Raw genomic sequence first — 21,886 nt, 5'->3', positions numbered from 1 at the left:
TTACCATAAATACTCGATAATAACAGAGTTTTCATCCCAAAATTACTCCTCAAAAAAAGAGGAGATACTTTTCTTTGGCAACTTTATAAAGGCTTTCATAAGGAGGGGCATTCTTTCACTTTACATTCTCTCACAAGAATGATATAAGCCAACATTTTAGAAACTCTGACTAGAGCCTAATTAATTATAGCACAACATGGATATACAAGTGTCTTTTGCTCTTCCCCACTGTTCAATAAAAGTTTGAATGAAATATTAATGTGAGAAAAATGCAGTATTTATATATTAACATAGCTTATATAGAATCATTTCAAATGTTTGCAAAACTAAATTAGTAAATTAAGTATTATATATACATATGTATCATTATTTCATCTATTTCCCTAAAAGTTCATAATTCAAAACAGACCTTCTCATTTGAAATATAAAGGAGATTGTTTTATATTCAAAATTGTTTTATATTTGGAATGATGAACTTGCAGGATCATGTAAATTCAGGGCCACGTCTGATGATATTCAGGCCTAAAATCACTGACTTCTCCTCTGGGATTTAAATAAGTAGTTAGAAATCCAATTCTTAACAAATGTTTCAAGAGAAAACTGAACTCTGAAAGTAAATATCATATAAAAATTCAGTGGTGTGATTTTATTTATTTGAGAAAAGACATGTTAGGGAAGCAAGGGCTCTTAGGGATTCCTGTCAACTCCCTCACTTTTGTGATGAAATCACTGGAACCCAAAGAGGCTAAGTGACTTTCCTAGGATCATCTGGCATGAGGGCATCTGTGATCAGGGCCTCACGGGAATGATTTCTTAGTGTTCCTATCAACCCTAATCATGCCCCATTTTACAGCTGAGGTTTAGAGAGGGTAAATAACTTGCTTAAAGTCACACAGCTAGTACATGCTAGAGCTGGGATTTTCAGGTCTCTCTGGCTTCAGAGCCAGAGGGCTCCTCTCCATTTGCTAAGTTAGTCTTCAGCTTACTTTTAAAAAGCTGAAGCTCCTTACAAGCACCCCTTTCCAGGAATCACATGGCTTAAAAAGCACTGAGCCAGGCTTGGCATTTCTAAACCTAATTAGAGCAGAAGAAAACACCAATAGAAATTACTGACAAAATAAGAGGGAAGAGGGAAAAAGAGCAAGTCTAAAATGATTTTTGAAGTCTATAAATAATCTGACAAGAGGCATGTTATTCAAATGAAGTCAAAATTACCTGGTTAATTCTCTCAGGCGAGTTACTTCAGCATCACGTTGACGTAATGTTATTCCCAATATTTGATTTTCCTTTTCAGCAGCTTCTAACTTAAACTGGGAGCTTTTCAAATTGACTAAGGCTTCCTCCAATTCTGAAACCACAAGAAAGTTTCAGTTTCCTCATCCTTTCTAAAAAATGTGACCGTAACTACAGTTCAAATACATACCAATTTTTATTCTTGTTGTCTCAATGTCAAATTGCTGTTTATTTTCAAGTAAAGTTTGATCTTTCTCTTTAAACATATCAGCAAATTTTTTGTTTTCATCTTTCTGATTTTCAATCACTTTTAAAAGTTCCTCATTTTTATTCTGTAGTAATTCCTGGCTCTTCAGTGACTCCTGTAATTGGTTTTGCAGGGACTTGTTCAATGACTGAAGGGAAAACACTGCAAGACAAAGCAGATCAAATAATTGTTGCCCAAATTTAAAAAGCACAAGTTGGAAAAGATCTGTTTTTGAAAAAGATCTGGAATTTATTGATTTTGCTTTACCATTATATATTTGAGCAGTTCTAGGTAAATACTAAATATATTTTTAAAATTTGATGCACTGGTCATATCTTTCTTCCTCAGTTGATATCTGGGGCATTAAAAAATTTTTTTACCCTTATTAATGAAAGAATAATTCATGCATAAGGTAAAAAAAAATTCAAAAGTCATGACATACCAAATGATTCTCAATGAAGAATCTTCCAGCCCACCCTACCTCCACTCTCCTCCCACAGGCAATCACTATTACTAACTTTGAGATCTTTCTGGAAAAATACTTGTGCATATAACATATTTATTTAAAGAGATGAATCATACTGTACCCATTGTTTCTAATCATGTCCTTCCCCCCCCCATTAGATCAATATGTATCAGCACAGAGATCTATCACATTCTCTTTAATGGCTATAAAAGTATACAGCACAGAGCAGTCCCTGTGGCGCAGCGGTTTAGCACCGCCTGCAGCCCAGGGCGTGATCCTGGAGACCCAGGATGGAGTCCCACATCAGGCTCTCTGTATGATGCCTGCTTCTCCCTCTGCCTGTGTCTCTGTTCCCTTCTTTCTCTCTCTATGTGTCTCTCATGAATAAATAAATAAAATCTTTTAAAAAATAATAATAATAATTCTACAGCTATAATCTACAAAATGCTCACACACATGCACAAAGACATGCATAAGATTTTTACTACAGCACTGTTTGCACTAGGGAAAATACCTACATAGAAAACTTCAAATACATTATGATGGAATCACAGAAGCATAATATCCAAATAGTTCCTAAACAGAAAAATATCCATTTCAGATTTTACTGGGGGGAGGAGGAAAGCTAAGATGGTGGCATAGTAGGACCACCCTAGGCTTGCCTTGTCCCTTGAACACAGCTGGATAACTATCAAATCATTCTGAACACCCAAGAAATTGATCTAAGGACTGATAAACTGTACAACCAGAGGGAGAGAAGAGGCCACATCAAGGAAGGTAGGAAGTGCAGAGAAGAGGTTTGGGGGAGAAACAGGTTGCTGCAGAGGGGATGGAGCCTTGGTCTCAGAAAACTGAGACAGACTAGAGCGCACAGGGGCTTGTGCAAGGAGAATACTTCTCCAAAGCCATTGGCTGGGAAAATGAGAAGGGGTTGACTTTCATGAATTTTTTACAACCAGTTTTTTAAACTTCTTTAAGCCCAGAGGTCCCTGGGTTTGGCTGGGATAGAGATCTGAGGGTGTCGCCCTACTCCTGGAGTAAAGGAAGGCAAGTAACCCAGGGCAGAAAATATGATCTGAGGACCCCCAAAGGGGCATAAGGAGCGACTGTTCCTACTTCTTGAAGCACATCTGTGAGAGGTGGTTGCCTCTCCATGGACAAAAGAGCCAGTGGGCTCCATTTCCCTCCCCACCCCTCAGCAAAGGCAGAGACACCTGCTGAGGGCGGCTAACCAGGACATTGCCTGTTTGACCAGCTTGCTCCAAATCCACACCCCCTGTCCTCTGGCATGACTGCCTTTCTGGGTCAAACCTGCATCAGTCCCAGTGCAGAAGACCCTCCTCCAGAAGACCAGTGCAGGTCTTTACCACACCAGGCCCCCAAAGTTTGGAGTTTTACAAGTCAGCAGGCTTGGCTGGAATAGAGCCCAAAGTGCACTACGCTGCTCCAGTAGGCAAGTAACCCAGACATGGACACCATAAAAACAGCAATCTGAAAAATGCATATGATGCACAAGGGGAAATTATCCACTCTTCTGAGAGGGCCCCCTTAGAGCAGCAAGCACAGACTCCCCTCTCTGGGGACAAAGGAAGTGGCTGGTGCCATTTCCCTCTCCCACCCCTCAGCATAAACCAATTCATCACCAACACCGGCTGCCTAACCTTCTTACACTAAGTCCTGCTGTACATTCTGCTGGTACTGCTTTTCTCAGGCAAGCACAGCAGGTCCCTTCCCAGAAGACCAGCACAAACCCTGGCACACACCACATCTACCAACCATAGAGTTCTAGTGGAAGGAGCATCAAGTCTCATTTAACAAGCAAACCAGAGATACCTACTTAAAACTTGCCACACTCTGGCCAAGGTTCAAACACTGCCCACAGCAGGTAAGGAGAACCTCTGCAGACAAATGACCTGAGGAACAGAGCAACCAAAACACAGTGGCAAAGTGCATACAGCACACACCAGAGACACTCCCTGAAGCACCAGGCCCTGGACTAGACACTACGTGACCTCTTCCTCAGAGAGCCATTACTCTCAGGACAGCTTTTCTAACACAAGAAGATAGAGACCTAGACAAAATGCCACGATGGAGGAATTCATCCCAAAAGAAAAAAACAAGAAAAGATCATGGTCAGAGATTGAATCAAAACAGATAAAAAGAAAAAGAAACAAATATGTGCCTAATGGAAAATTAAAAAACAGTAATCACAGGGATACTTGCTGGACTTGAGAAAAGAATGGAAGACTTCAGGGAGGCTTACCACAGATAAAAGAGTTAAAACGCCATCTGGCAGAAATGAAAAATATAGTATCTGGGATGTGAAACCATCTGGACCACAGGTATGGAAGAAGAAGAGAAACAAATAAGTTATATAGAAGATACAATTATGAAAAAAAATAATGAAGCTGAACAAAAAAGGGGAAGAAAAATGATGGATCACAAGAGTAGACTTAGGGAACTCAGTGACTCCATTAAATGTTAATAACATTTGTATTATAGCAGTCCCAGGAGAAGAGAGAAAAAGGGGAAGAAGGTTTATTTAAGGAAATAAAAACTGAAAATTTCCCTGATCTGGGGAAGGAAACAGACATCTAGGAGGCAGAGAGAACTCCCATCAGAATCAACAAAAGCAGAGCAACACAAACACATATTGTAGTTAAATTACAAAATACAGTGATAGGAAAAATTCTAAAAGCAGCAAGACAAAACAAGTCCTTAACTTACAAGGGAAGACCCATAAGGCTAGCTACAGATCTCTCCACGGAAACTTGGCAGACCAAAAGAGAGTGGCATTGATATATCCAACATACTGAATGGGAAAAATCTGCAGCCAACAACACTCTATCCAGCAAAGCTGTCATTCAGAGTAGAAGGAGAGATAAAGAGCTTCCCAGACAAACAAAAACTAAAGGAGTTCATGAAAACAAAACCAGCCCTGCAAGAAATATTAAAGGGGACTCTTTGAGTGGGAAAGAAAGACCAAAAGTGACAAAGGCTAGAAAGGAACAGAGAAAATCTCTAGAAACAATAACAAAACAAATAATAAAATGGCACTAAGCACACATCTACCAATAATTACTCTGAATGTAAATGGACTAAACACTTCAATCAAAAGACATAAGGTGTCAAAATGGATTAAAAAAATAAGAGATTCATTCTGGATCTTAAGACACCTGCAGATTGAAAGTGAGGGGATGGAGGGGGGCACCTGGGTGGCTCAGGCGATTGTCAGACTCTTGATTTCGACTCAGGTCATGATCTCATGGATGGTGGGGTCAAGCCCTATTTGTGGCTCTGCGCTCAGTGGGGAGTCTACTTAAAGATTCTCTCTCTCTGCCCCTCCTCCCACTTGCACACACTCTCTAAGGTAAATGAATAAATCTTTTAAAAAAAGAAAGAGGGGAGTCTGGGTGGCTCAGTGGTTGAGTGCCTTTGGCTCAGGTCGTGATCCCAGAGTCCTGGGATCGAGTCCCACATCAGGCTCCCTCCAGGGAGCCTGCTTCTCCCTCTGCCTATGTTTCTGCCTCTCATAAATAAATAAGTGAAATCTCTCTAAAAAAAAGAAAAAAAAGAAAGAAAGAAAGGAAGGAAGAAAGTGAGGGGATGAAGAAATATCTATCATGCAACTGGATGTCAAAAGAAAGCCAGAGAGTAGCAATATTTATATGGACAAGCTAGACTTTTCTTTTTAATGTTTTATTTTTTTTAAGATTTATTTATTTGAGAGAGATCATGAGCAGGGGGAGGGGCAGAAGGAGAGGGAGAAGCAAACTCCCTGCTGAGTGTGGAGCCAGACATGGAGCTCAATCTCAGGGCCCTAAGATCATGACCTGAGCCAAAGGCAGACACTTAACCAACTAAGCCACCCAGAAGCCCCCAAACTAAACTTTAAACCAAAGTTATGTACTGTATCATAATAAAGGAGACTATTCAACAAGAAGATACAATAATTGTATTTACAATTTATGACCCCAACTTGGGAACACCCAAATGTATAAAATAATTAATAACAAACATAAAAGAACTCATTGATAATACAATAACAGCAGGGGACTTTAACACCCCACTTACATCAATAGACAGCTTATCCAAGCAGAAAATCAACAAGGAAACAATGGCTTTCAATGACACACTGGACTAGATGGACTTAACAGATACATTTAGAACATTTCATCCCAAAGCAGCAGAATACACATTCTTTTCAAGTGCACATGGGACATTTTCCAGAATAGATCACACACTAGGTCACATATAGACCTCAACAAGGAGAAAAAGATTGAGATCATACCATGCATATTTTTTGACCACAACAGCTATGAAATTTGAAGTCAACCAAAAGAAAACATTTGGAAAGACCACAAACACATGGAGGTTAAACAACATGTTACTAAAGAATGAATGGGTCAACTAGGAAATTGAAGGAGACATTTAAAAAATACATGGAAACAAATGAAAATGAAAACACAATGGTCCAAAACCTCTGGGATGTAGCAAAAGCAGTCCTAAGAGGGAAGTATTTAATAACACAGGCCTTCCTCAAGAATAAAAAAAAAAAATCTCAAATAAATAATTTAATCTTACACCTAAAGGAGCTAGAAAAAGAAGAACAAATAAAGTCTAAAGCCAGCAGAAGGGAAATAATAAAGATTATTGTAGAAGTAAGAGATATAAAAGCTAAAAAAACAGAACAGATCAATGAAAACAGGAGCTGGTTATCTGAAAAAGTTAATAAAATTTATAAACCTCTAGCCAGACTTATCAAAAAGAAAAGAGAAAGGACCAAAACATAATCACAAAAGAGAGAGGAGAAATAACAAGCAACACCACAGAAATATAAGCAATTATAAGAGAATATTATGAAAATTATATGCCAACAAATTGTTATTTTTTTTTAAAGATCTTATTTATTTATTCATGACAGATACAGAGAGAGAGAGAGAAGCAGAGGCACAGGCAGAGGGAGAAGCAGGCTCCATGCAGGGAGCCCGATGTGGGACTCAATCCCGGGACTCCAGGATCACGCCCTGAGCCGACGGCAGACCCTTAACCACTGAGCCACCCAGGCATCCGACCAACAAATTCGACATTCTGAAAGGAATGGATAAATTCCTAGAAACACACAAACTACCAAAATTGAAACAGGAAGGAATAGAAAACTGGAGCAGACCAATCAGCAAAGAAACTGAATGAGTAATAAAAAAATATCCCAACAAACAAAAGTCCAGGGCCAGAAGGCTTCACAGGGGAATTCTATCAAATATTTAAAGAAGAGTTAATACCTACTTTTCTTAAACTATTCCAAAAAATAGAAATGGAAGGAAAACCTCCAAATTCATTCTATGAGGCCAGCATTACCCTGATTCCAAAACCAGTCACAGACTCCACCAAGAAAGAGAACTACAGGCCAATATTCCTGATGCACATGAATGCAAATATTCTCAACAAAGAGCAAATTATATCACATAGTACAGTAAAAGAATCATTCACCATGATCAGGTGGGATTTATATCTGGGCTGCAAGGGTAGTCAATATTCAGAATTAATCAATGTGATACACCACAACAGAAAGCCTTTCTAAACAAAAGAAAGGCTAAGAACCATATGATCCTCTCAACAGTTGCAGGAAAAGCATGTGACAAACTACAATATCCATTAATGATAAAGTAGGTTTAGACGAAACATACCTCAACATAATAAATGCCATATATGAAAATCCCACAGCTAGGATAATCCTTGGAAATCCTTGGAAAAACCAAGAGCTTTTCCTCTGTGGTCAGGAACAAGACAGGGACATCCACTCTCACCACTGTTATTTAACATAGTATTGGAAGTCCTAGCCTCAGCAATTAGACAATACAAAGAAATAAAAGTCATCCAAGTTGGCAAGGAAGAAGTCAAACTTTCACTGTTTGCAGATGACAAGATACTGTATATAGAAAACCCCAAAGACTCCACCAAAAAATTGCTAGAACTGATACACAAATTCAGTAAAGTCGCAGGATACAAAATCAATGTATAGAGGGATGCCTGGGTGCCTCAGTGGTTGAGCGTCTGCCTTTCAGCTCAGCGAATGATCCTGGAGTCCTGGGATTGAGCCCCGCATTCGGGTCCCCGTGGGGAGCCTGCTTCTCCCTCTGCCTATGTCTCTGCCCCTCTCTCTGTGTCTCTCATGAATAAATTAATAAAATCTTTAAAAAGAAAAAAAAAGAACAGAAAATGCAGAAATGAACTCACGACTATATGGTCAACTAGTCTTCAACAAAGCAGGAAAGAATACGCAACGGAAAAAAAGATGGTCTCTTCAACAAATGTATTGGGAAAACTGAATGGCAACATGCATAGAATGAAACTGGACCACTTTCTTACACCATACACAAAATAAGTTCAAAATGGATGAAAGATCTAAATATGAGACAGGAAGCCATCAAAATCCTAGAGGAGAACATGGGTAGCAACCTCTTTTACATTGGCTGTAGCAACTTCTTACTAGTTAGGTCTTCTAAGGCAAGGAAAACAAAAGCAAAAATAAACCATTGAGATCTCATCAAGATAAAAAGCTTCTGTACAGCGAAGGAAACAATCAACAAAACTAAAAGGCAACCTTTGGAATGGGAGAAGATATTTAAAAATTACATATCAGATAAAGGGTAAGTATCCAAAATAAAGAACGTACTAAACTGAACACACCAAAAACAAATAATCCAGTTTAAAAATGGGTAGAAGACATGAATAGACACTTTTCCAAAGAAGATATACAAATGCTAACAGACACTGAAAAGATGCTCATCACTCATCATCAGGGAAGTACAACTGAAAACCACAATAGAGCAGCCCGGGTGGCTCAGTGGTTCAGCACCGCCTTCACCCCAAGGCCTGATCCTGGAGACCCGTGATCGAGTCCCGTGTGGCACTCCCTGACTGGAGCCTGCTTCTCCCTCTGCCTGTGTCTCTGCCTCTCTCTCTCCCTCTCTGTGTGTCTGTCATGAATAAATAAAATCTAAAACAACAACAAAAAAGAAAACCACAATAAAATATATCCTCACACCTTTCAGAATGGCTAAAACTAACAACACAGGAAACAACAGGTGTTGGTGAGGATATGGAGAAAGGGGAACCCTTTACAGTGTTGGTGGGAATGCAAACTGGTACAGTCACTGTGGAAGACAATATGGAGATTCCTCAAAAAGCTAAAAATAGAATTGCCCTACAACCCAGCAACTTTACTACCCAAAAGACACAAAAATACAGATTCGAAGGGATATAGACACCCCAATGTTTATAGCAGCATTATCAATAGTCAAATTACGGAAAGAGTCCAAATGTCCATCAACTGATGAATGGGTAAAGAAGATGTGGTGTGTGTGTGTGCGTATATATAAAATGGAATATACTCAGCCATCAAAAAAAATGAAATCTTGCCATTTGCAATGAGGTAAATGGAACTACAGAGTGTTATGCTAAATGAAATAAGTCAGGGAAAGACAAATACCATGATTCCACTTATATGTGGAATTTAAGAAACAAAACAGATGAACATAGGGGGGAAAAAGAGATAAACCATAAAACAGACTCTTGGTAAAAGGGAACAAACAGGGATGCCTGGGTGGCTGAGCAGTTAAGCGTCTACCTTCGGCTCAGGGAGTCATCCTGGAGTCCTGGGATCGAGTCCCACATCGGGCTCCCTGCATGGAGCCTGCCTTTTCTCCCTCTGCCTTGTCTCTGCCTCTCTCTGTGTCTCTTGTGAATAAATAAATAAATAAAAATCTTTTATAAATACATACATACATTCAATTAAAAAATAAAATGGAACAAACAGGGAGTTGTAGGAGGAAAGGTAAATAGGGGAACAGGTTAAACGGGTGGTAAATATTAAGGAGGGAACTTGTGGTAAGCTGTGGGTGTTGTATGCAAGTGAAAAACACTAAATTCTATACCTGAAACTAATATCACACTGCATGTTAATTAACTGGATTTAAATAAAAACTTGAAAAAGAAAAAAAAGAAAAATGCCTCTACATGTTGAATACAAGTTTCTGAAAAACATGTGCAGTATAATCTCATTTTTTTTTTGAAGATTTTATTTATCTATTCATGAGAGACACACACACAGAGAGAGAGAGAGAGAGAGAGAGGGGCAGAGACATAGGCAGAGGGAAAAGCAGGCTCCATGCGGGGAGCCCGATGTGGGACTCGATCCTGGGACTGTGATCACACCCTGAGCTGAAGGCAAGATGCTCAACCGCTAAGCCACTCAGGCGTCCCTGTAATCTCATTTTTAAAAAAGAAAAAATACATATATAGTTTTTTTAGTGCCAAGCACACAGTAAGAACTCAGTATTTGTGAAACAGATTAATTCTATATGTGCAGGAGACATGTCAAAGGAAATATAGCCTTTAAAAAAAACAGGGCTGTAATATTGGGATGTAATAGCACAGATCTTTTAAAAATTTTTTTAATTTAAATTTAATTAATATAAAGTATATTATTAATTTCAGGTGTAGAATTTAGTGACTCTTCAGACAAGATTGGGCACATTCAGGGTGGTATGGCCATAGACTTTAGGGACTCTTCAGTTGCATATGCCCTCTTTTTTTTTAAAAAAGATTTTATTTATTTATTCATGAGAGACACACACACACACAGAGAGAGAGAGAGAGAGAGAGAGAAAGAGAGAGAGGCAGAGACACAGGCAGAGGGAGAAGCAGGCTCCATGCAGGGAGCCTGACATGGGACTCGATCCCGGGTCACTAGGATCACGCCCTGGGCCAAAGGCACCTCTGAGCCACCCAGGCATTCCCCTGCATATGTCCTCCTTAATGGCCATCACCCAGTTACCCCATCCTCTCCAGTGACCCTCAGTTTGTTTCCTAGGGTTAAGAGTCTCTCTTATGGTTTGCCTCCCTCTGTTTTTATCTTTATTTTTCCTTCCCTTCCCCTGTGTTCATCTGCTTTGTTTCTTAAATTCCACATATGAGTGGAATCATACGGGATTACCTTTCTCTGACTGACTCATTCTGCTTAGCACAGTACCCTCTAGGTCCATCCATGTCATTTCAAATGGCAAGATTTCATTCTTTTTGATGGCTGAGGAATATTCCATTGTATGTATATACCACGTCTCCTTTATCCATTCATCAGCCAATGGACATTTGGATTCTTTCCATATTATGGCTATTGTGGAGATTGCTAATAGCATAGATCTTTTATTTTTGTTTCTGTGCTATTTTAATTTTTAGCATGTATTACTCCTATTTTTTCAAATATAAATTAAAAGAATTTTTGAAACAAAGTAATTAAGAAAGCTCAATTCTTTATCAGTATTTCTAGAACAAAGAATTTACTATCAGTTCTTTGAAGTTCTTTTACCTACATTCAAGGTTGCATTCCAGAGCACCAGATGCCTTTTGAGTTTTTTCTTGTTCTCTAAGTTGCCGGTTCAAAATTCTCAGTTGCCTAAAGGAAATAATAAAGAAATATGAATCTATGAATCCCAAACTCATTTAACAGTGTACATCTAACAGGCTATTAAAAAAGACAAGAGCTCCCCTCTGGTAACCATCAGTTTGTTCTCTATAATTAATGATCTTAGTTTGTTGTTCTTTTTTTCCCTTTGTTTGTCTGTTTTGTTTCTTAAATTCCACATATGAGTGAGAGCATATGGTATTGTCTGGCCGGCTTATTTCACTCAGGTGAGCGGGAGGGGGGCAGTTTGAGGGGGGAAGGGGATAGGTATCAAAGAGAACGTTTATCATGATGAAAAAAGGATTAAAAAAATAAAAAATGAGGACAATACAAAAGATGGTACCCACAAGGACTGCAGAAATCCATCTCATCCCCAAAACAAGACAAAAACCAAATAAACAAAACAAACAAAACCACATTACTGTCATTATTCATAGGGCCTGACCTAATTTTTTTAAATAAATTTATTTTTTATTGGTGTTCAATTTGCCAACATACAGAATAATACCCAGTGCTCATCCCATCAAGTGCCCCCCTCAGTGCCCGTCACCCATTCACCCCCACCCCCCGCCCTCCTCCCCCTTCTACCCCCAGTTCGTTTCCCAGAGTTAGGAGTCTTCATGTTCTGTCTCCCTTTCTGATATTTCCTACCCATTTCTTCTCCCTTCCCTTCTATTCCCTTTATTTATATCCCCCAAATGAATGAGACCATATAATGTTTGTCCTTCTCCTATTGACTTATTTCACTCAGCATAATACCCTCCAGTTCCATCCACGTTGAAGCAAATGGTGGGTATTTGTCGTTTCTAATGGCTGAGTAATATTCCATTGTATACATAAACCACATCTTCTTTATCCATTCATCTTTCGATGGACACCGAGGCTCCTTCCACAGTTTGGCTATTGTGGACATGGCTGCTAGAAACATCGGGGTGCAGATGTCCCAGCGTTTCATTGCATCTGCATCTTTGGGGTAAATCCCCAACAGTGCAGTTGCTGGGTCGTAGGGCAGGTCTATTTTTAACTCTTTGAGGAACCTCCACACAGTTTTCCAGAGTGGCTGTACAAGTTCACATTCCCACCAACAGTGTAAGAGGGTTCCCTTTTCTCCGCATCCTCTCCAACATTTGTGGTTTCCTGTCTTGTTAATTTTCCCCATTCTCACTGGTGTGAGGTGGTATCTCATTGTGGTTTTGATTTGTATTTTCCTGATGGCCAGTGATGCAGAGCATTTTCTCATGTGCATGTTGGCCACGTCTATGTCTTCCTCTGTGAGATTTCTCTTCATGTCTTTTGCCCATTTCATGATTGGATTGTTTGGTTTTTTGCTGTTGAGTTTAATAAGTTCTTTATAGATCTTGGAAACTAGCCCTTTATCTGATACGTCATTTGCAAATATCTTCTCCCATTCTGTAGGTTGTCTTTTAGTTTTGTTGACTGTATCCTTTGCTGTGCAAAAGCTTCTTATCTTGATAAAGTCCCAATAGTTCATTTTTGCTTTTGTTTCTTTTGCCTTCGTGGATGTATCTTGCAAGAAGTTACTGTGGCCGAGTTCAAAAAGGGTGTTGCCTGTGTTCTCCTCAATTGCACCCAAAAGCATAAGATACCTAGGAATAAACCTAACTAAAGAGGTAAAGGATCTATACCCTAAAAACTATAGAACACTTCTGAAAGAAATTGAGGAAGACACAAAGAGATGGAAAAATATTCCATGCTCATGGATTGGCAGAATTAATATTGTGAAAATGTCAATGTTACCCAGGGCAATGTACACGTTTAATGCAATCCCTATCAAAATACCACGGGCTTTCTTCAGAGAGTTAGAACAAATTATTTTAAGATTTGTGTGGAATCAGAAAAGACCCCGAATAGCCAGGGGAATTTTAAAAAAGAAAACCATAGCTGGGGGCATCACAATGCCAGATTTCAGGTTGTACTACAAAGCTGTGGTCATCAAGACAGTGTGGTACTGGCACAAAAACAGACACATAGATCAATGGAACAGAATAGAGAATCCAGAAGTGGACCCTCAACTTTATGGTCAACTAATATTCGATAAAGGAGGAAAGACTATCCACTAGAAGAAAGACAGTCTCTTCAATAAATGGTGCTGGGAAAACTGGACATTCACATGCAGAAGAATGAAACTAGACCACTCTCTTGCACCATACACAAAGATAAACTCAAAATGGATGAAAGATCTAAATCTGAGATATTTTTTAAAAAACTATCTGGGACAGCATAAATTTTCCTCTCACAAGAAAAAAGATGACTGCTCTTATTTTTCCTCTTTCCTTTTTTGTTCTCTTTCTCTTTTTTTTTTTTTAAAGATTTTTATTTATTTATTCATGAGAGATACAGAAAGAGGGGGGCAGAGACACAGGCAGAGGGAGAAGCAGGCTCCACGCAGGGAGTCCGATGCAGGACTCAATCCTGAGACTCCAGGATCAGGTCCTGGGCTGAAGGCAGGCGCTAAACCGCTGAGCCACCCAGGGCTCCCCTCTTTTTTTGTTCTCTTAATGATTTCCTTGTCTTTTTTTTTTCCAATCTCCTTCCATTTCCTATCACCTTTTGCTATTTTCTTCTTCTGTCTTCCTTCTCTGTATTTTCATTACTGTACAAACGACCTACTTTTTAAAAGAAATGTCACAACTATGAAGTAGAATACCTACAGGGACTGACTGCTATCAGACATGCTCATGCTCCTGCTTGGTTTGTCACACGGTGAAAAAATTGGGAAATGTAAATCTATGCTTCTAATAATTTCTTTATGAGATGGAAAAGTTAATGGCCTTATTTTATTTTATTTTTTAAAGATTTTATTTATTTATTCATGACAGACACAGAGAGAGAGAGGCAGAAACACAGGTAGAGGGAGAAGCAAGCTTCCTGCAAGGAACCCGATGTGGGACTCGGGCCCGGATCCTGGGATCACGCCCTGTGCTAAAGGCAGATGCTCAACCACTGAGCCACCCAGGCGTCCCAATGGCCTTATTTTAGAAAAGTGAATGCTAGTGACCAGCCACTTTGTCCTGCAATGAACTTCACAATTGGTGGCCACTTACAAATGAGAACATACCAAAGAAACTACAAAAATGTTTACTTCTAAGAAGTTAATGCTGAAAAAAAGTTGTCTCTATTATCTTTCCAAAATTACCTAAAAATATTCTGCATTGTTATTGAATCCAAAATGATGGCACCCTACCTCACATCATTTAATGTACTAATTCCATATATATTAAGGAGGTATACATAAAATAGACAAAAAAACAAGACCAACTATAAGTTTTAGGTGGAAATCTATGATTCCTAAGCAAGACTCAAAATCTACCAACCATCAAGGAAAAGAGTTAAAGACATATATATAAGAGACAAAAAAAAAAAAATCGATAACACTTCAAGAGCTCCTGCAAATCAGTAAGAAAAGGCAATAAAAATGTAATTCACAGAAGAAATAGAAATGGCCTATAAGCATATAAAAAAGTGCTCAGCTTTACTAATATGAAGAAATGCAAAGTTAAAACAGGAGATATTTTATGGCTGCAGGACTGACCAAAATAAAAGGAAATAACATTATTTTTTGGTGAGGCAAATGAATTATCTCATTCCATTTGAACAGCTATTTGACAGTATCTAACAAAATGTAAAATGTTTTTATCTTTGACAAAATAATTCTAACTCTTAAGTTATCTAGTCTCAGAAATATAATTGATCCTTGAACAACACGGGTTTGAATGGTGCAGGTCCACTTATGCACAAATATTTGAAAAATACGCACAGTACTATAAATGTAGTTTCTCTTCCTTACGATTTTGTTAATATTTTTTTCTCTGGCTTACTTCATTGCAAGAATACTGTATATAATACAAATAATGTGCAAAATATGTTAATTAATAATAACATCCAATGCTATTGATAAGGCTTCCAGTTAATAGTAGGTTATTAGTAGTTACGTTTTGAGGGAGTCAAAAGTTACACACAGATTTCTGACTTTGTAGGGTGTAAGGACCTCTAAATCTTGCATTGCTCAAGGGTGAACTCTAGCTGTACATGTGCAAAAGCATCTACAATCTTCAGATATAGATACAAAGATGGTCACAAAGCAATATTAATAGTAAAAAGTAAGGAACAACCTACAATGCTCCATCAATTGTGGTATATCCGTAAGAAATACTAATACCCAAGTAGTTTATAAAAAAGATTTATCTACATGTACTGAGAAGGAAATATCTTCAAGACTCACTGAGAAGTGGAAAAAAGGAAGCTATAGAACAACAGTATAATAAAATCTCATGTTTGTTTTAAAACAGTTCTGCTTTTCTGAAAAGTTCTCTCTTTAAAATAGTGATCTAGAAAAGGCAGAGTAGACTGGTAATCGAGAGCTCTAGGTGGAATGCTTCTTTTGGTATTTTCTAGGAGAGCAGAAAGTACTGAGGTCCTCTTACATACCCAGTGCATGAGGGAAGCAATCTTCTTGTACTTATGTGCCTGATCAGATTCTTCTCTTCTCTTCTCTTCCCCTATATGGGCAACCTAAACTTTCATCCCTCACTGTAAGCCTCTCATTCCTATCTCCTCCTCTCAGTAGGATACTTTCCTATTTTCACTAAAAATAACATGGCTTGGGGACAAACTGTTACCCTGCTGCCCCAGGGTGTACAGATTCATCCATTTCTATATACTAATCCTCACTTTCTTCTAATCTTAGAGAAAGGGAGCCTCATCAACTTTCTGGATCCCATCTTCTCCTCTACTGTAAAGGACCCTGCTCCTATTCACACTTCTTTTATTGTCTCCACCGGCAGCTTCTCCCTCTTTACTTGTTTCATGTGCCTAAGCTGAGAAGCATAATAAACGTGCTTCCATATTTAGGAAAATATTCTCTTCAACCCAACTGTACCATTAACTACTCTCCTTCCTTCTCATTCCCAACTTGCAGGGCTAGGCTTTTAAAACATGACTGTCCTATTAAAAAATGATAACGTGATAAAAAAATAACAAAAGATAATCTTTCAGAAATGGATAGTTACACTTTTAACAAATATTATGTATTATATTTTCATGTACTTGATTTAAACAAAGGAAAAGAACTGCTGACATTTAGGCAAATATTTCTTTTTTTGGTTTACTCATTGTTTTAAAATATGGTTTTACTGAAATGAAACATACATAATAAACTGCATGTAAAGTATATAATTTGATAAGTTTTAACATATGATGTGGTGAAACCATTGCCACAATTAAGATATTCATCACGTCCCCAAATTTCCACATGCTCCATTTTCATAACAGCTCCTTTGCAACAAACCACTGATTTATAGATTAGTTTGCATTTTCTGGAATTTTATAGTATATACTTATACAGTATACAATTATCTTATAAATGGTATCATACAATATATACTTTAACCTGCCGTCTTTCACTCAATATAGTGATTTTGGTATTCAACCATGCTCTTGCATGCATCAATAGATCCTTCCTTTCCGCTGTTGAGCGGTATCCTATTATAGGAACATACCACTATTTGTTTTCCCAATCACCTGCTAACAGACATTTGGGTTGTTTCCTATGAACATTCACAAGAAGGTTTTTTTGTGGACATATGCTTTTACTTCTCTCAGTACATACCTAGGAGTGAAATGACTGGATTATATGGTTTATGTTTCACTTCTAAGAAACTATCAAACTATTTTCCCCAAGCAGCTGTAACATTTTTTATAGTCCCACCAGTAAATTATGCAAGTGCCAGTTCTTCCACACCCTCACTAACATCTTGTGTGGTCCTAAATTTTAACCATTCTAATGGGTATGTCGTGTTATTTCGTCATGGTTTTAGTCTGTACTTTCCTAATGATTAACAATGATGAACGGATTTTCATAGGCTTATTTGATACCCATCTATATCTTATCTGATGTAGAGTCTTTTAAAATATTTTGCCTGTTTTCTGAGTCGTAGTAGTTCTTTATACAGACTATATGTACAAGTCCTTTATCAAATATATGTATTGCAAATATTTTCTCTGTTGCCTCATTTTTAGTAATAGTGTCTTTTGAAGAGCCAATTTTAAATTTTGATGAAGCCCAACTTAACCAATTTTTTCTACCTACATTTTTTGTTATATTTAGGAAATCTTTCCCCACCTAGGATTTCTAAGATTTTTTCTTATGTTTTCTTTAAAAGTTCTGTATATTTAACTTATATATAGTAAGATTTGTGATTCAAATTCATCTATGGTGTGAGGTAAAGGTTTAAGTGGTTGTCCTTTCTTTTCCCCCCTTTTTTGTATATGACTCTCCAATTGTTCCAGCACTATTTATGGAAAAGATTATTCTTTCCCCATTGAATTTCCCTGGCATCTTTGTCAAAAATAGGTTACTTTTATTTTATTATTATTATTTTTTAAGGATTTCATTTGAGAGAGAGAAAGCACTAGTGGGGTTGGGGGGAGAGGGAAAGGGAGAAGCAGGCTCCCTCCTGAGCAGGGAGCCAGACCCCAGACCCTGAGATCATGACCCAAGCTGAGGCAGATGCTTAACCAAATGAGCCACCCAGGTGCCCCTAAAAAATCAGTAACCTTTATATGTGAGTTTATTTCTGGACTCTATTCTGTTTCAATTATATATCTGCCTATCTTTACACCAATGCCACACTGTCTTGATTACTATAACTTTATGTCTTGAAATAGGATAGTACCAATTTGCTCTTCTTTCCCAAAGTTGTTTTTGTTCAGCTATTTTAGATTCTTTGAATTTCCATATAAATTTTAGAATCATCTTTCCAAAAAAAAGATGGGAGTTTTCACCAGAATTATATAGAATCAATAGATCAATTTGGGGAGAACTAACATCTTAACAATAATAAATCTTATAATCTATGCATCCAGTTTATCTCTCACTTATATAGGTTTTTAATTTCTCTCAGCAATGTTTTATAGCTTTCAGTATACAGGTCTTACACATTTTAAATCAAATTTGTCACTAAACTGATATTTTTTGATGTTACTATTAATAGTATTGTTTTTAAATTTCACTTCAAACTGTTCATTGTCAGTACATAGAAATATAATTGCCTTTTGTATATTGATCTCATATCCTATAACTTTGCTAAGCTCACTTATTCTAGTTGCTTTTTTGTAGATTCTGTAGGATTTTCTACAAAGACTGTCATGTCATTTGTGAATAAGACAGGCTGTACTTTAAAAAGTTTTTATTCCCTGTCCTTGATTTATTGCACTGGTTAGAACCTCCAGCAAAATACTAATTAGAAATAATAATCACTACTTGCTAGATATCATTTGGACATTTTTTAAGCCCATACAGGAGAAAAAATATTACCTATTAGCCAAATAGATAATATTATAAATACTATTACAAATACTATTATAAATACTACTTGGCAACATTACAAATATTTTTATAGATACTATTTTTATAATATTACAAATACTATTTTAAAATATTACATATTGAATTTAGGATTACATGATTTTATCTGAGGGAGAAGTAACAAGTGAAATCACGACTAATGAGGTCTAGGAAATATTTTTCTACTTCATAAAATAGTATTTTTAAATAACCTTAAATAAAGGAAACAGGACTTAACTTTTGTTTTGGAATTTATATTGTCAAGGTAACTAATAAATTCTATTTTGTAATCTTAATTCCCATAGTTGTCTTAGTTCTATGCATAGATTTAATGTTTATCTCTAAACACTTTTTTTTAAGATTTTATTTATTTATTCATAGACACACAGAGAGAGAGGCAGAGACACAGGCAGAGGGAGAAGCAGGCTCCACACAGGGAGCCCGATGTGAGACTCGATCCTGGGTCTCCAGGATCACACCCCAGGCTGCAGGCTGCGCCACCGGGGCTGCCCCTAAACACTTCTTTATATGAATTCATTTCTTAGTTGGCTGGAATTTGCCATTCAACAACTTTTTTGTTGTTTTTAAAGGAGTCCAATGGTGCTTTACTTTCTAAATTCATGAACACTTGGGATTATGACTGTTGCCTTTACACTAAAAGGACTGCTGGGCCACATAGAAGATTCTTGGGGACATTCTTTCTTCCCCTTAGGTCTTTGTAAATAATGTTCTATGATCTTTGGGCAATGAATATCCCTGTAAAAAGGCTAAGGCCAGCCTGATGTTTTTCTCTTTACACATCTACTTTTATTTTGAATGTCTATAAAAGTTAGTTTTATTTTGTCCTTAAGATGTGGTGACTTAATAGTTTATGTCTTGGTGTTGATCATTTTAAGTTTTTCTGGGATCATAAGTGCCCTACTAATCTGCTGACACAGCTCTTTAGTAAATTTCCCTTTATTTACATATCTTTTAACACTGTCTTTAGTCTATTTGTTTTGTTTTCTTAATCAGGAATACTAATAATGCCAAATTTTGCATTCTTTGTTTCTCTTTCATATGTATCTTCTTTATAATAATTTTTAGTTATTCTCTATTTTATTTTGTTTCTTCCACCTTATCCACCATGCCTTCAGTCATTTAACAAACATTTATCAGAGTGAGTGTTAGGCACAATTCTCAGCACTGGAAATAACAGCAGCAAACAAAAGAGACAAAAATTTAACCTTCTCAAATTCACACAGACAGAAAAAGAACAGATGTTACCAGAACCTAAGAGAAAAGGAGAAAGGGATTTACTGCTTAAAGCATACAAAGTTTATGCTAGAGATGAAAAGTTTTGGGGAATAAACAGTGGTTATGGGAACACAGTGTTGTAAAAGTATTTAATGCCCCTGAAATGTACACTTATAAAATGGCTAAAAAGATAAATAGGTCATATATATTTTAACACAAATCAATACTTTTTTTTTAAGGACTTGGGAAGAGGAATAGCTAATGTTGGTAGGGGACACTGAATTATGAATTTAGTAGCAAATGAAACAAAGATTTTGGGGAAAAAAGCAAAACCCCCAAAACAACAAAATCAGCATTCATATTGTTCCAGTGGAATATAAGCATCCTAATGGAATATAAAACTCGTGACTTCATGTTTGTTTTCATTTTTTAAGATTTTTTTTCTTTTGGGGACACCTGGGGGGATCAGCGATAGTCTTCCTTTGGCTCAGGGCGTGATCCCGGAGTCCCACGTAGGGCTCCCTGCAGGGAGCCTGCTTCTCCCTCTGCCTGTGTCTCTGTCTCTCTCTCTGTCTCTCATGAATAAATAAATAACTCTGTCTCTCTCTCTCTCTGTCTCTCATGAATAAATAAATAAAATCTTTTTTTTTAAAGATTTTTCTTTTCGCTTTTGTTTTCCTGAGATCATCTAATTCACTTTTCTTCTCCTTTTTTGTCTTTCCTCCTTTAAGGATTTTCTATTCTCCCGCCTCTAAGAAGAATTCTACAATCTTTAACTTCCTTGAAACTATGAATACTGTTTTAAGTTTTCTGGTTTTCTTTAAGCGATTCACCTGGTGATGTTTATTCTTGACCCTCTTTTATCTCTTTTGTCAGTGTATTTATTCTGAATGCTATGTAAAGATCTCTCCTATAAATTCTTTCTTCCCATGGCTTTTGTAACCTCTCTCTCTCCTGGGTTTCCTGCTACTTGCCCCTTCTTGGGTTTCTCTCACAGCTTCCTGCTCCCATGATCTTTCTTTAAAAAGCTGCTATTCCCCAGCAACTCAGTCTTGGCTGGGTTCACATTCTATACCTTCCTGGTGAATTTACCACTTACATGCTGATAACAAATCACTTGGGTTTTAATCACCATTGTCTCCAGTACCTACAACAGTGCCAAATCTATAGTAAAAGCTCAATAAAAATGTGTTCAGTGAATAACTCCCAAATCTGTATTTCTATCCTGGGTCTTGTTCTGTGTTCCACTTATACCATATATATCTCCAGATGGTCTAAATGACTAATTTGGCATTTCTAAATCTTAACTCACTGGCTCTCCTGTATCTTCTATTTCAAAAATAACATGAAATAAACAAATAAACAACATATTCTTCTGTTAGTAGCTTCCATTTGGGAGAATTATGTTACCATCTGTCAAATAATCAAGCCAAAAGACTGAATGCCATTCTTGGCTCCTCCTTCTCGCTCTTTTCCATTTTTTTTTTTTTTGTTCTATGTGAATACATAATGGTCTCATATTTGAGTCTAAAGTTAGGAAGTAGTCATGAATTCTAACTTGCCCTATAAATATTAAGGAACTCTCTAGCTCAATGGTTTTTAACTGGAAGTAGTCCCCTCCCAACCCTCATGCAGGAAATTCCGGGATGTGCCAGAGCTTTTGGTGGTCACAATAAATAGGGCACTATAGACATTTCGTGGGTTGGGACCAGGAATGTTGAGCATTTTATCAGAAGTCCCAAATAAAAACTGTGCAGCCCAAAGTGCCAAAAATGTCCAGATGCCATAGAAATATTGCACCTGGCTATTTTTTTAAGCCACAAGATGGCAATAAACTCCAAGTCCTGAAAGATCACTTATCCAGCTAAACAG

At 37.4% G+C, this 21,886-nt stretch overlaps 1 protein-coding gene across 2 annotated transcripts in view; it reads right to left on the bottom strand.

The window, feature by feature from the left end:
- CCDC14 (coiled-coil domain containing 14) overlaps positions 1-21,886 on the bottom strand; it is a 49,980-nt gene that overhangs the window by 5,711 nt on the left and 22,383 nt on the right. For both annotated transcript variants that reach the window (XM_055316447.1, XM_055316446.1), the window contains 3 exons: positions 11,321-11,403; positions 1,424-1,642; positions 1,216-1,348 (listed from right to left, as the gene is read on the bottom strand). In XM_055316447.1, coding sequence (XP_055172422.1) covers positions 1,216-1,348; positions 1,424-1,642; positions 11,321-11,403 — 435 coding nt within the window. The remainder of the gene's footprint in view (positions 1-1,215; positions 1,349-1,423; positions 1,643-11,320; positions 11,404-21,886) is intronic.

Source organism: Nyctereutes procyonoides, unplaced genomic scaffold (genome assembly GCF_905146905.1).
Source record: "Nyctereutes procyonoides isolate TBG_1078 unplaced genomic scaffold, NYPRO_anot_genome, whole genome shotgun sequence".
In the NCBI taxonomy this organism is placed as follows: Eukaryota; Metazoa; Chordata; class Mammalia; order Carnivora; family Canidae; genus Nyctereutes; species Nyctereutes procyonoides.
The sequence above is the reverse complement of the archived record's forward strand: the minus strand, read 5'-3'. Positions and strand labels throughout refer to the sequence as shown.